We start from the raw sequence: 13,419 nt of genomic DNA, 5'->3' as shown, positions 1-13,419 counted from the left end.
GTTGACGAATCAGATAGCGGCAGTCTGACGTGGATGGCCCGGGACAGACCGGGTTCCCGGAACCCAAGTCAATACATATACATGCATGACTTGCTGCAACTTGTCGGCATGTGTCTCACGAGAAGACTGCACGACCAGCGATTTTACTAACGGGTGGCTGCTTGTCTAGATGAGGACTCTCATGTGATGATGACATGTCACTCGTCTGAGCCTTCTTTAGGACATGCGGTATGGCACGCCCGGTTGCCATTTTTCGGCACCACGGCTGAGGTTGTTCATCATTATTCAATTCTCACGCGTCGAGCGTCGTGGCCGAGATCCTCGGTAGCAGCATTGTACAGGTGTTATTGGCAAAAAGTCGACAACTCATCCAAGGGGTAGTCGCGTGCGTTTCCCCTTTAGGGATGATCGTGTGTGTCCAGGTCTACCCAGTCTATCGTTTCCCCGCCAGCCATTAAAGCCGATCGATCTATCGTTTCGCTTCAGACACCATAAACAAACATGTAGCGAAGAGAGTACAATGAACACAAAAGAAATAGACAGTTGAAAAAGAAGAAGAAAATTCCCAGCGCCAAGAGGCTGGAAAAATATGGATCATGAACGCCTAAAAAGACCGAATCTTATTCTCTCGATATGTCACGGCCAAAGACCTTGGACTTGAGCCAGTCGTTGACAACGAGCAGACGGTTACGAGCTGTAAGGCGTTAGATAGTGGCCAAATACGAAATCGGTAGCCGAGGATGAAACTTACTGCTGAAGCACATAGAGAGGTAAGCGCTGCGCCAGAAGAGGTAGGTCATGCTGCCACCGCTGGCAATGTTGCCATTCCACCAGCTGACGTCAGCGACGGCCTTCTCGCTACCAATGTAGGCCATGCTGCCCTGGTGAGAGTAGTGGAAGGGCTTGATGTCTTTGATGCGACGGAGTTGGCGCTCGTGGGCCTCGATCTCCTTGGCAGCCTCGGCGGCATTGCCGGGCTTCAGGTTGAGGTCCTTGCTGAGCTCCTGGATGCGGGCCTCGACAGTCTCAGTCCTGGCCATGTTGTTGAAGAGTCTAGCGAGGAAGCTGCCCTCCTGAGCAGCAACCTGAGCAGTTGGGGCGTATCCGGCCACGGCGCAGTCGCCAATGGCCCAGATGTCACGAGTACCCTGGACGACAAGGTACTCGTTGACGGCCAGCCCGCGGCGAGAGTCCTTCTGGGCAGGGATCTTGGAGATGAGGTCGCGGATGATGGGGCGGACGGCGTTGCCGGTGGCCCAGACAAGGAGACCGTAGGGGATGATGAGAGTCTGCTTCTTTCCGTCGGGGCCAGTGGCCTCGGCCTGAACGTGGGTGTCGGTGACGTTCTTGACCATGGTCTTGGTCAAGATGTCAATCTTCTCCTCCTTGAAGGTCTTCTCGGTGTACTCGATGAGCTGCTTGGAGAAGGACGGCAGGACGTTGGGGAGAGCCTCGATCAGAGTGACCTTGAAGCGGTCGGCGATCTCGGGAACCAGACGCTTGATGTCCTCCTCAAAGAAGTCCTGAAGCTCACCGGCGAACTCGACACCGGTGGGGCCACCGCCGACGACGACCATGTGCATGAGACGGCTGACGTCCTCAGCGGACTGGTCCTTGAAGGCGGCGGTCTCGACACAGTCCATGATCTTCTTGCGAATGGCCTGGGCGTCACCAATCTCCTTCAAGAAGCAAGAGTTCTCACGGACGCCGGGGATGCCGAAGGTGGCGTTCTCAGCCCCGACACCGACGACGAGCATGTCGTAGGCGACCTCAGTCTCGGACATGGAGCCCTTAATTTCCGACGTATCCAGAATCTTGACGACCTTCCTGTCGGGGTCGACGGAGCTGGCCTCGGCTTCGTAGAACTTGACGGGGGCCTTCTTGTGACGGAGGATGGCGCGGATGGGCTCCATGATGGAGCGGTGCTCGATGGTGCCGGTCGTGCACGAGGGGAGAAGAGGGGTGAAGAGGAAGTAGTTTCTGGGCGAGATGACGACGACGTTGTAATTCTCGGTGTCGAGCTTCTTCAGCAGGGAGACAGATCCCCAGCCAGTGCCTGTTGTCGTGTTAGCATGCTGTGCGCGTGTGCTCTCGGTCCCTCGGAGAGCGGCGTCCGGTGCAATGTACCAAGGATAACGAGCGTCTTCTTGCTGGGGTCGAGCTCGACCTGCTCCTCGGGATGTCTGTCATCGTAGACGACGTATCCAACGTAGGCGACGAGGCCCAAGGCGGAGAGGTAGGTCAGACGCCAGGCCCATCTGAAGGTCTTGCGAACCTTGCCGGGCTTCTTGGGAGCGACATCGGCGTAGTCCCGGCGGAACTGGCGCGCAACGGTCCTGATCTGGGGGACAGCAGCGACTCTTGGCCTCGCCGCGACGGTTCTGAGGGACTGTCTGGAGGTGGTGGTGAGGGTTCTGCGACCGGCGTTGGCGGCACGCGAGGCTTTCGGCGCGAATTGGGCTGCGCGAAGGGAGCTCATGGCTCTGGAGGAAGAAGCCATTGCTTCAATTGGTGATGGCGAGGCAATGTCACCGGTGACCAACGATGGAGGGATAGGTGACGAGGAGAAGGGAGAACGACAATGGCAGCAAGAAGGGAAGGGAAGTGAAGAGGGATCCGGAGGAAGAGGGAGGAAATTCGGAGACGATAAGGATGCAGCGGGCAGCCAGGTTTGGGGGCTCCGTTTGTGTGACGCAGCAAGACCTGGCGGTATTATTTTTATTTATTTTCATTTTCATCTTTCCCCTTCCGCTTTTGCAGCTGCAGAAAAATTTCAGGTGCTACGGGGGTGAGGTCAGCATCTGATCCGAAGCTTTGACTGCAGAAGCGACGCGTGATTGGACGGCTTGCTTCGACGAGAGCGACATGCCCTGCCGCTGTCGCTGTTGCTGCCGCTGCTGCAAGGTGGGTGGTGCACGAGGTTCTTGGCCGGGGAACTAGGCACGCAGAAACAGACAGGGTATCATTTGTGTCCCTTGGGCCCCCTCTTGCGATTTCCGCGCAGCCGCGTCGCTCCCAATGGAGCGCTTGTTGTTATCCTATCAGTACCATCACCACCGTCACTACCGTGGCACTTACAACTTCCCGGATCGCTAGAGTCATTGTGTGGACTTGCAGGTGGGGGGCCCACCGGGGGTATGTGTCTCTAGCTTGCCCTTGTTTTCCCTCGATGGCGAGAGTTGCCCGCCGCCGGGCGCATGTGTCGAGGAGAATTAACCCAGATACAAAAAGTAAAAACACAAAAATTACAAAAAACCCACCGCCGCAGTGCCGCTCACCAACAGGCCCCGGCCACGGCCGGCCGAATCCCGGTGTTTCTATTTCCCCCTTACCCTCATTCTCTCTTTCTACGGGCCTCCGCACTCCCATCATCTGCGCCTGGTCGATGTCGCGATAGCAACCTCCAAGCCAAGATGACTCAGGAACGTCCCCATCCGCGCTCTTTTTCTCGTGCATTTCTGGCAGCTGTCAAGCATCGTACCTAATCATTACTCCATCTTACGCACACCCGTCACTAATAGTAATCGCTCGCAACTCGGTTTCGCTCCGGCTCCACTCTTTGTCTGGTCACCACTCACCAGCCACCTCCAGCTCCAGCGCCTGTCAACTGTGCTACTTTTTCCATCAACCGCCTCCCGTTTGCGCACATGCCATATCGACGGCATCCAATCTTGCTTCCTCCCGAGAGCGCTTATTCCGTGAACTCTCGTCTCGCACTCCTCCCGCAACTGCCCGTACGGCACCTCGACCTACCTAGGCTGTGACTTATCCATGCCTGCCATCCAGCAAAAAAGTTGACCAGAGGAAGCAGTTCGCCCCCCCTAACAATGCCGTTTCTCCGAGCCCCTCCGAACCGGATCAGCTATCCTTGGTCCCGAGGGGGTCATGTAGTCGATTTAGCTCGCGGCTCTTCGCGAACATGTGTGACGCGACTGGAAGGTCCGCGGTCGTCTTGCCCGAGATTGGTCCCCATACCCGAAAACTTCCCGATGCCCTGAGGATGGGCCTCCCGTCCGGCCGATGCTCCCGGCCAGTCCCGCCCAGAGTACTTCCGCGCCCCTCTTTTTTCGTTCTACTTCGGTGCCTCGTCTCGAGGCCACCGTCGCCGTCTCCGGGTCTCACTTGGTGTCCGTGCGGACCGGCGTATCCACCGTTTGCCATTCCCCCCCCCCCGAAGTCATTGCCGAAAGTGTCGGACTTAAGGATGCTACGGGAAGGTCACAACCCAGCAACCAGTTCATTTATCACCAACACAGGGACTGGGTCCTTTTTCATGCCGGCGATTTGATGCAACCCCTTCTCTCGTTCCGTCTTGTTGCTTGTCACCACTCTATCTGCCGTCCTTGGTCATTTGGCACCGCAGCATGTAGTAGCCGGCTGAGAGTGATCGCCTCAGCCTGGCGAAATCCATTATGTCGTTTTCCTCTTCTCTTCCTCCACTCCGCTGCTCGTCTGCGCTCGCCAACTTGCTTGGCAACAATTCATGACGACACGTGGAAAAAGTCATCCGGGCAACGCAGACTCGCCGTCGCAGCCAATCGCCATCCCCCCCCCCCCCCCCCATGACCATCATCCGGAGATGAGATTGGCATGAATGCGTATGTTCTTAACCACGACCCGAGGAGACGGTTGCGGGCGGCTACTTGGCAGCATGTGCTGTGCAGATCGGGAAAAAGTACCGTGGCCAAGACCACCCCCTCCTTCTCTCTCGATCTTCGACCTGGAGCCTCCGGTTCGTGCAGAGAGAAAGAAGGAGAGATGTGCTACTGGGTGTCGGCGCTTTCAAAGCGAGAAACGAAACAGGTCTTGAACACAACGCGGCACCGCCATTTCATGATGCCGGGCTCCGAGAGACTGAAACGCCGCACGCTCAACCCGCCTGGCCATGGAGAAGACCGATGTGATGGCGACGGGCAACGTGAAACAGGGTCGTGTCTGACTTGAAAGCTCACACAGGAGAGAAAGTGGGCCAAGGCTCCAACAGGCCTCGCGACTCGACGTCTCCAGCAGACGATGCGTCAGCAGCCGCCCTACACTACGGTACCTGGGCACTGGTGTATCCGATTTCTTTCCGAATTTTGATACAGGCAGCACAATGATGCCAGGCTTCCAGACAGACCTCCAGATCATCATGCAATACCCAATCCCAACTCTTACACAGACGGGCGCATCATCAACCAACGGAGTTTCCGCAGCACCATCACCATCCAGTGGCTTCGCAATCAGCTGCCGTCTTGACAGCGCCTGGCCACTTGGTGTGTATGACTCCTAGTATCCATAGAGCAGCGAAAAGTTAAACCCGCGATTTGACGCCAGCGGATAGGAGCGCCCGAACCGAGAAGAACAGGTCCGCTATTAGGAAACCATCTTTTCCGATGGTGGGCCGGCTAGTTCTTCAGACTGATAGCCGCGGGCTGCATCGCCCTCCCCAGAGGCGAGTCGAGACAACCGGCATGTTGAGCAAGAGAGACTACAAGGGCCTAGCACGCCGACACCTCGCAACGGTGCCCTCATAGTCGCATGTCTTGCTGATTGACAGCGTAGTGTAACCTTCCTTCGGACGCACCCATGCTGCGTAAAAGGTCCTATGTCTTGGTAGAAGATCGCAAAGCTTGGCGGGCGACTGTCGCGGGCAAGACAAGACGCGGAGTATTTGTCAAGCGACGTTGATCCCGGCACGTGAGCGCTGGATGCGGTTGATCTTGCCCCGGCCGCCGTCCTCGCTGCTTTTCCACCCCTACAAGTTCGACTCAGGCATAATCCGAAGTAGATTAGTTCCATTCTGTTGTGCGGCATCTTGGACGAGGAAGGTTTTCCGCAGCATTCTCGCTGTGAGGCAAGCACGGTCGCCGTGTATAGTGCCAAGGCCGCCGCCTGGGCTCTCCAACGAAAGAGAAGGAGGTCTGCGCATGAGAGGACTCGTGATGCTGCGAAAAGCGGCTGAAGCGCCCATCGAAGTGTTGGCAGGGATGGGAAAGCACGAGCCTGAAGACGCCAATCAGGAACGTTGGGGGAAAAGAGTTTCTCGGATCGGCTGTGGCAGTTCCCAGATGCCAAGATGGGAGCTTAAATCCTATCCCCCCTTTGTGGTGTGACAACTTTTGCGAGGGGTATTGCAGTTGCAGGAGGCAGCCACTAGGGAGAGATAGAAGCAAGGTTGAGATGAAGAGCACACGGGGCAACGGGGGTCCTAGTTCCTCGAGGCGACCCGGCTAATACGGCACCAGAAGGGTCGGTCGAAAGTGTGTGGGACTCAAAGTCAGGTTTGGTGGAGGGGGGAGGGGGGAGGGGGGATTGACCGTGCAGGAAAGTTGTGAGATTGTAACATATGGGAGCTTGAAGACCAGTGACTGGCAGTGGTTGGCCTGACTGAATATTAAGTTGGACGGGGAATGGCGAGAGTCTATCGTGGTTGTCAGTAGACCACCAAACTCCCTTTCAGGAGGGGTCAACAGTCTACAGAAGACGAGGCGAGCATCGTTGGCACGAGCATCAGACAAAGAATGGCGAACAATACGGCTGGCTCGTTGACTCGTGGAATTGTCAGCAACGCCATGTAATGCCACCCGGCTCCGATTCCAGAAGATGCTCCCCTCACCCTCCACACTACTGTATGGGGGAGTGCAGTGTAGCCTTGATCGGCGAAGGAGGACATGGGCTGAAAGTAGTTCTCTGGGCGTTTAATGCCCAGCAATATGCGTTTCCGTAGCCCAGATCTTGCAGGTGACGTACAGTAAGTAGGTACAGGTAGGTACCGAGGGAACGGTCAAACCAGCATGGGAACCAAAAGAGCCTCACCTGTGATCCTTGACGAGGGGCGAGACGAGAAGTCTGAATGGAACGACATTTTTAAAAGCGGTTCATTTACTAACCCGAGGGCTTCTCTCCCTCCTCTCTTTTCCCCTAGATAAGCTTTGGTTGGACATCCAAGTCGGCGATACAAATCTCTCCTCCCCTTTGGCATGTTGGCTGATTAGTACAGACCGATTCAATTCAGCCCCCCCTCCCGAGCCAGGGACGAAAGGAAGAAGGGGGAAGGAGGGGAGGGGGGGGGGGGGGGGGGGGGGGGGGCAAGAGGAACAGGGCGAATTGGAGGGAGCTGGGGCTTGTTAGCAAGAATGCCGTCTCAACCGAGTCTGCCTCGTCCATCGTCATCATTGAAGATTTCCTGGGGTTCTCGGTGAGGAGAAAATCCAACACCAGACACATGTCAGAAGATGGGCGTGGCTTTCGGGTTTTCCGCCCTAGAAGCCGGCTGTCAGCACTTTGGGCGCGACGTGCTTCAGTGACGTTCCAGTACCTAGCTGTATCCACAGCGGGGACACATCAGTGCGCGCGCCGCCGGTTGCTCTCCCGGCCAGCCACCCACCTGCCAACTACATGTGTACAGGTAAGCCTCTCTCCATCAGTTGGCTTCCGAAAGGAAAGGGGGGAAAGAAAGAAAGCAGAAAGATGACCAACAACGGTACGATGAACACACCGGTGCTCCGTATCTGTCCTTCGTAGGCAATGAGTTTTTACTTTAACTTGTAAGTGAGGAACTCCCGTTAGGTGTGAGGAAAGAGATGGTGGCAGAGGCTAGACCAAACTCACCACGGGCGATGCCCCACCATTAGCTTCCGTCTTCCGGGATCGCACTGGGGCCTCCCTTGTCCTGAAACCCGCTCTTTCCACGCTGAGACGCATGGCCCCCTGCAAGTCTCGTCGCAGAAGTGTTCAATCTTCAAGGCACAGCGCACTGTCACCAGTGTCACCCAAAAGTCCCTTTGCACTAACAATTGATCCACGCCTCTCGCGCTGTCGTCCGTCTGCTAGTACAGTCCCAACCCAAAAGTCTGAGATCACCCCCCTCTAAAATACAGGCAGACCTGATCTCAAACTTATGGACCCCCACTGTAGGTGGCATAGTCAATGTCCAACCATCCCCTGTCTCCCCCCCCATCCCAATTCGGCCCAACGAAACTCCAGCTTCGATAACTACAACACCAGAACACCTCCCTGAGCCGTCATACGGTCACAGCCAGAAAGAATCCGCAAGGGGGGAAAAGAAAAGGAAAGAACAGATCCCTGCAAAGTTGCCCAACGATCCGTCGACTGGATGCTCCCGGCTGCGATCTTCACTACGGTCCTGCTTCTGCCGCCGGAGGGTGTGTGCCACTGTCGAATGGCCCCCTAACACCCTTCATTTCTACGGCCCTTCTCGCCCGCTTCTCCTTCGCCGACGGCCAGTTTTCTCCATCCCCACCACTGTGAGGATGAAGCTGCACCCACCTCAGAGAGAGTCTCGTCCTTCGTCCCCTTCTCCCAGGGGAGCGTCCGTGTCCTCTCTTTTGTCGCCAAGTCTCCTGCCGCCGGAGCTTCACTGGCCTGCTCTGCCAATGAGTTTCCCTCGTACAGACACAAGCTTGAGCATCTCATCTCGTCCACCCTCTCTCTTTCCCTCCCTCTCTCTCTGAACTCTACCCACCCACTACCCCTGGATCCAGTCGATGGGGGACCACCCATTCCAGACACTTTCCACCATCCATGTTGCGTGTCTGTGGCCGCCAGGGTCCTTGTCTCTAGACACCAGGGGAAGAGGTGCTGGAGACACAACCCGTGAACGTGAACGGTGCGGAAGATGCTGGAGTCTGGACACAGGAGAAGGGTGGACCTTCCTCGACGTCGTGGCCCTCGCCCTCGCCCTCGCCCTCGCCCTCGCCGTAGTTCCTGGCCCACCCTGCCGGCTCTTTTGCTTTAGGCCAAGGCTGTGATGCCGCCTTTCTGGTCAACTGTACGATGTACTGTCTACCGAGGGCTCTCGTCTACCATAGGCTGCGACCACGCCGTCGTCTTCGGCCAGGCACATGCACCCGAGTCCAAGCGGACGCCTGAGCCTCACGTTCGGATATCCAGCAAAAAGGGACGACGGACATCATCAGTGTACGATGGGTGCATGGGTGCATGGGTGCGTGGTCATGTCTCTCGTCTGGTCACGTACGCATCTCCGTCGATCGCGGCATGACAGAAATGCGCAACAAACCCCCAACTGCCCGCTGACAATTGACGACACGAGTCCACGACACCTCCGACTAGATACTCAGACTCGTCAGGCCCCGGCTCGATCCACGGACCACCCATTAGGGCGCCGCACCCATCGGCTTTCGCGTGCCAGTTCCTGCACCAGTCCTAGTCAGTGCTGGTGCCCGCATGGGGTGTCTGGATCTATCCCTGAAGCATCTCTAGAGGGGGGGGGGGGGGGCATCTGTCATGCAGCATGGGTCTCCCCGCGAATGGTGGATAGATGATCGACCCAATCTGATACATACTGTCGCCTCTCGCTCGGCTGCTTCTCTTCTCTTCTCCCTTCTCCCTCTTCTCCCTCTGCTTGTCAAGTCCGCCTATTGTTTGGTGTTCACCACCTTTTCTTTCTATTCTCCCGTTACCAAGGCCGGCCTTATTCCCTTTTGATTCTCACCACTAGACCCCTTTGCTGGCACTGTCGTCTATTTTGTCATCGGTTTTTTTCCCCCTTCTTCTTTCTTTTCTTCTTCTATTCGTCTTCGTGCCAGCCGCTCTTCACCTTACACCTTCCAACAGCTCGATTCGAATTGGTCTTCGCCCGAGTCTCGCTGTCTATTACTGCAACTATTACTCACTCAACCAGCCTCTACGAGCTCATCTCCCATTCGAACATCGTCGATCCTAAGGCCATGGTTCGGAGTGATTGACAAAGGGTACATCTTGGCGACTATCACCGGTCCGGGAAATGATAGGAGAGGATAGGATGATCGAGGAACAAGGCATGGCTCCGCACGTAAAACAACGCGACCACAAGCCTTCCAAAAGGCGTGCGCGTCCTGTCAACATCGCCGTGCCGCCTTCGCTTTGGGAACGAGACGCCGACTCCGACGACGAGTATACCGCCCAGGTAGAGAGAGCCGCAGGAGGCGTATGGAAAAGGACTGCCAACTCGGGCGCCAGGGTTCCCGATGAGACGGTAGAACGTCGCTCAGACAGCGACAGTGACGACCAGGCCCGGAGGAACCGACTCAACCAACCACCCCAGCAACAGCCTTCGAGCCCCGACACGCCCATTGCAAGACCTCCGAATAACGTGGCGACATCAAAACCACCCCTTCCGTTAGCATCACTGCGGCCAGCTCGCCCAGTAGTCCCCATTCCGATTTTGAGACCGGTCCCGGCAGCACCACCCGTGTTTGCGTCACAAACTCCCTCCGCTACTTCACGACCTCCAGCCTTCGAGGCTCCCGAGCCTGTCCAGCAGCTACCGCAAGAGACACCCATATCTCGCCCAGAACTCCCCATGGACGCCCCTGAGCCTCCTCCCCCTCCACCTCCCGGACCTGAGGACCCCCCACCACCACCGCCGCCGCCTGTGCTCGCTCCAGGAGAGCCCGATCCACCACCGCCACCACCACCACCTCCTCCTCGTCCCCCCTCTCCTCCCCCTTCTCCTCCTCCTCCTCCTCCTCCTCCTGAGCCCGAACCCGAACCTCAACCTCCTGCGCCGCCACCGACGACCATGACAGTAACATCTCCTCCTCGAACGATAACGCTCATCTCCACTATGGCGCCTCCTCGTGATCCTGTGAGTTCTCCCGAGAGAGTCGGTGTGACAAGTCAACGTGACTAACCCTCCCAGCCTTCACCAAAGAAGTCGAGCCGTTCATCGTCGCGGTCGTCATCGTCAAAGCCTCCGCCAATTACCACTCCTACTCCGACTCCGACGCCTACTCCGACGTTGCCCCCGGCACCAACCGGACCAACAAGCCCACCTGGTCTGCCACCTCTGCCACCCGTTGACCCCTCGGCTCCAAGGAAAGGTATTGAGGGTCACTCGGCACCCACAGTCACGGCCACCTTGGCTTCAGCTGTGCTCCCTGCCGAAACGATCTCTGCCCTTCCTGGGCAGGCCAGCTCCGACCGGGGTAAGGACGATGGAAGACCGCCCCGAATGAACCCAGAGACGGAGCACGCCCTCATTGCCGTAGGCTCAATAGGTAAGTTCATGTTTTGTTTTACGAGCACACTGCATAAGCTCAGTGGCTGATTTGAGAGTAGGATCTTTCATCTTTGCCTCATTCTTGGTGTGGATTGTGTGGAGAACGATGAAGAGGGCAGCGAGGAGGAGAAGGGAAAGAGAGTCTGGCTTCCCAGGCGACCACCCTGGAATGGGCTCCAAGATTCCTTTCTTCAAGGGACCCATGGGCGGATGGGAGAACCTGGACAGACGCCGAAGCGAGTCGAACCAGTACGAAAAGGGACCGAGAGGAACGCTACGGCTGGATACCGGTTTCTACGGCCCCAACGGCAAACCGTCGAGCTATGGCCCTGGAAGCGCATACGCCGCGAACTACACCATGTCGCCAGCTGACAGCCGGGGCAGCCCCGTCCACACCAGCCCGACAAACACATTGCCGGTGCGGATGAACACCATGAACCGCGGTACATACAACAGCAACCAGCAGGGTGTCTTTAACAACCAAGTCGGGACATACAGCAGCCAAACCGGCACTTATATCAGCCACGCACCCAGCGGCTCGCTCACGCATATCATCGGACAATACGAAAATGCAACAGACCCCGGTATGACTTTGCGGTCAGGGGTGGGTGCCGGTGCATACTTTAATCAGTCAGAGTTGGCTCGCCAGCCATCAGACGCCTACGATCCGGCTAGGCGGCAAGTCAACCGGGCCAGCGAGCTCTCGTCGATTTCATCCGGTTTCGGCGACGGGGACATCATCGTGCCAGGGATGCCCGGGATGGTGCTGCAGCCCCCTCCGCCTGTTTCGCAGTCGCTGAGAGCTAGCCAAAACGGCGTCGGTCGGTTCTCGTGGGCCAACAAGGCCAACCAGGCCAACCGCGAGACGGTCTACACAGAAGCCAGCGAGGATTTACCACCCAGGTTCAGGACAGTCGACAGCTGGGTCAACCAGCAGACGGGCCGGGTCAAGAGGGCACAAGCGCGCCCGGAGACGGATGAAGACATTCCACCTGTGCCTGGTCTTCCGGCCGGGACGGGTCAAAACGGGATGCCGCCTGAACCCCAGTTCACCATGATGATGCCGGACGGGGAGGTACCTCGCCGGCCGGACAACGCGTCGTAACAGCCAGACGTGACCCGGCGGACGCCTCCACATTTTATTTTTGTTTTGTTTTCATACCCAAGCATGGCGCTGAACTGGCAGGAGTCAAAAAGGGGAGGGGATGTAATACCATAACACACGCACACACTACACATACAGGCCAAGAGCCAAAAAGGCGATCAAAGCTCACAGATTCTCACCGCTATGCCCTTCCAACTCCTGCACCTTGCCACTTCTTCAAGCCTGGCGCTTGGGGGATTTCTTGCGGGGTGAGACTTCAGTGCTAGCACGTGGCTGGCTCTGCCACCAGTGTACAACAAATAGTTTTCTGAAGAGGCGAAAATGTGTAGGATGCGGCGGTAGTAATTCAAATGTTGAAAAGTTCCAAACCATTCAGCTATATCCGTCTTACAGTGAGTTGCATGTCGTTGGTACTTCCCTTGTGCGACAGGTTCGTGTGGGGTGATGTGAAATATGTGTACGGTACACGGGCGATCGCCAGGCACCCATGTTTGCTGATTTGTCAAACGGACGACCTTGTTGCACCAGTGCGTCTGGAGGTTTCTTTTTATGGAAACACCTTTTTTGAGCGAGGAAATGGGGCTACATGTGTCGTGGTGTTATCTCGCATCGTTGCCCGGCATGGTGATAGGAGCCTCTTCGCCATTGCAGTTGCGTAGGCCGGGTGGTAGTCCCAATCCCACTCGATAGCACATCATCCCAAGAACACTTCCTTCTGCGGGAGTTTGCAACCTAGCCCCCCCCCCCCTCTCTAACGAATTTGTATTGATCGCTCTCGCTCGAGACAGAGGACTGTGAGCTTGCGAGTGATTTCGCCGTCAAGGATCATGTCCAAGCTACTGACTCCTCCCTGCCAGAGATCACCAAAGTATCTGCGGTGACTGGACACTGAATTGTTGATTGGTGTTCGTAGGTGGACCGCCAAGGCAGACTGACTGACAGACTGAAGGAAAGAATGAAAGAGGCTTACGCAGCATCTCCAAACACAAGCGAGGCGCATCGATAGTCCATTGTGGAGACAATGGGAAGCAAGAGAAGCCAAGGCAGAACAAAGCGAATCAAGAGTCCAAGAGATGAAAAGAACGTTTTCTGACAGGTCCTCCCTTTCTCCATTGGCCGCGCGTTTCGGAAGAGGAACAGGAACGAACATTCACGTTCCAAAAACGTTGTGGATATCCCGCACCCTCAGACAGACCTGCACAGCCGCAAGCGACGTACCCGTCCTGGCGAGCGGACGAATCAGCGAGCCGGACGTCCCGAGCGTTTGAGATGGGCCGCGGACAGACGACCGGCCAAAATGTGGCGGAGC

The 13,419-nt window shown here is 56.8% G+C and overlaps 2 protein-coding genes across 2 annotated transcripts; one reads left to right on the top strand and one right to left on the bottom strand.

The window, feature by feature from the left end:
* Positions 1–211: 211 nt before the first annotated feature.
* CDEST_00188 (Putative FAD/NAD(P)-binding domain, FAD/NAD(P)-binding domain superfamily) lies at positions 212–2,745 on the bottom strand. Its single transcript, XM_062916347.1, has 3 exons — positions 2,128–2,745; positions 752–2,056; positions 212–694 (listed from the first exon to the last, which is right to left on the bottom strand). The coding sequence occupies exons 1-3, from the start codon at positions 2,498–2,500 to the stop codon at positions 621–623; spliced, it is 1,752 nt and encodes a 583-aa protein (XP_062772398.1). The 5' UTR covers positions 2,501–2,745; the 3' UTR covers positions 212–620.
* A 6,626-nt stretch (positions 2,746–9,371) lies between these two features.
* CDEST_00187 (uncharacterized protein) lies at positions 9,372–13,224 on the top strand. Its single transcript, XM_062916346.1, has 3 exons — positions 9,372–10,591; positions 10,646–11,003; positions 11,065–13,224. The coding sequence occupies exons 1-3, from the start codon at positions 9,749–9,751 to the stop codon at positions 12,108–12,110; spliced, it is 2,247 nt and encodes a 748-aa protein (XP_062772397.1). The 5' UTR covers positions 9,372–9,748; the 3' UTR covers positions 12,111–13,224.
* Positions 13,225–13,419: the final 195 nt, after the last annotated feature.

Source organism: Colletotrichum destructivum, chromosome 1 (genome assembly GCF_034447905.1).
Source record: "Colletotrichum destructivum chromosome 1, complete sequence".
Taxonomy (NCBI): Eukaryota; Fungi; Ascomycota; class Sordariomycetes; order Glomerellales; family Glomerellaceae; genus Colletotrichum; species Colletotrichum destructivum.
This window is presented reverse-complemented; position numbering and strand designations above follow the sequence as displayed.

Excerpts from the sequence above, each read along its gene's own strand:
- CDEST_00188 (XM_062916347.1), bottom strand. The coding sequence starts at position 2,500 with ATGGCTTCTTCCTCCAGAGCCATGAGCTCCCTTCGCGCAGCCCAATTC. Across the intron at positions 2,057-2,127 it reads GAAGACGCTCGTTATCCTTG|GCACTGGCTGGGGATCTGTC; the intron begins GTACATTGCACC and ends ACACGACAACAG. Across the intron at positions 695-751 it reads CCTCTCTATGTGCTTCAGCA|CTCGTAACCGTCTGCTCGTT; the intron begins GTAAGTTTCATC and ends AACGCCTTACAG.
- CDEST_00187 (XM_062916346.1), top strand. The coding sequence starts at position 9,749 with ATGATAGGAGAGGATAGGATGATCGAGGAACAAGGCATGGCTCCGCAC. Across the intron at positions 10,592-10,645 it reads TGGCGCCTCCTCGTGATCCT|CCTTCACCAAAGAAGTCGAG; the intron begins GTGAGTTCTCCC and ends TAACCCTCCCAG. Across the intron at positions 11,004-11,064 it reads CATTGCCGTAGGCTCAATAG|GATCTTTCATCTTTGCCTCA; the intron begins GTAAGTTCATGT and ends ATTTGAGAGTAG.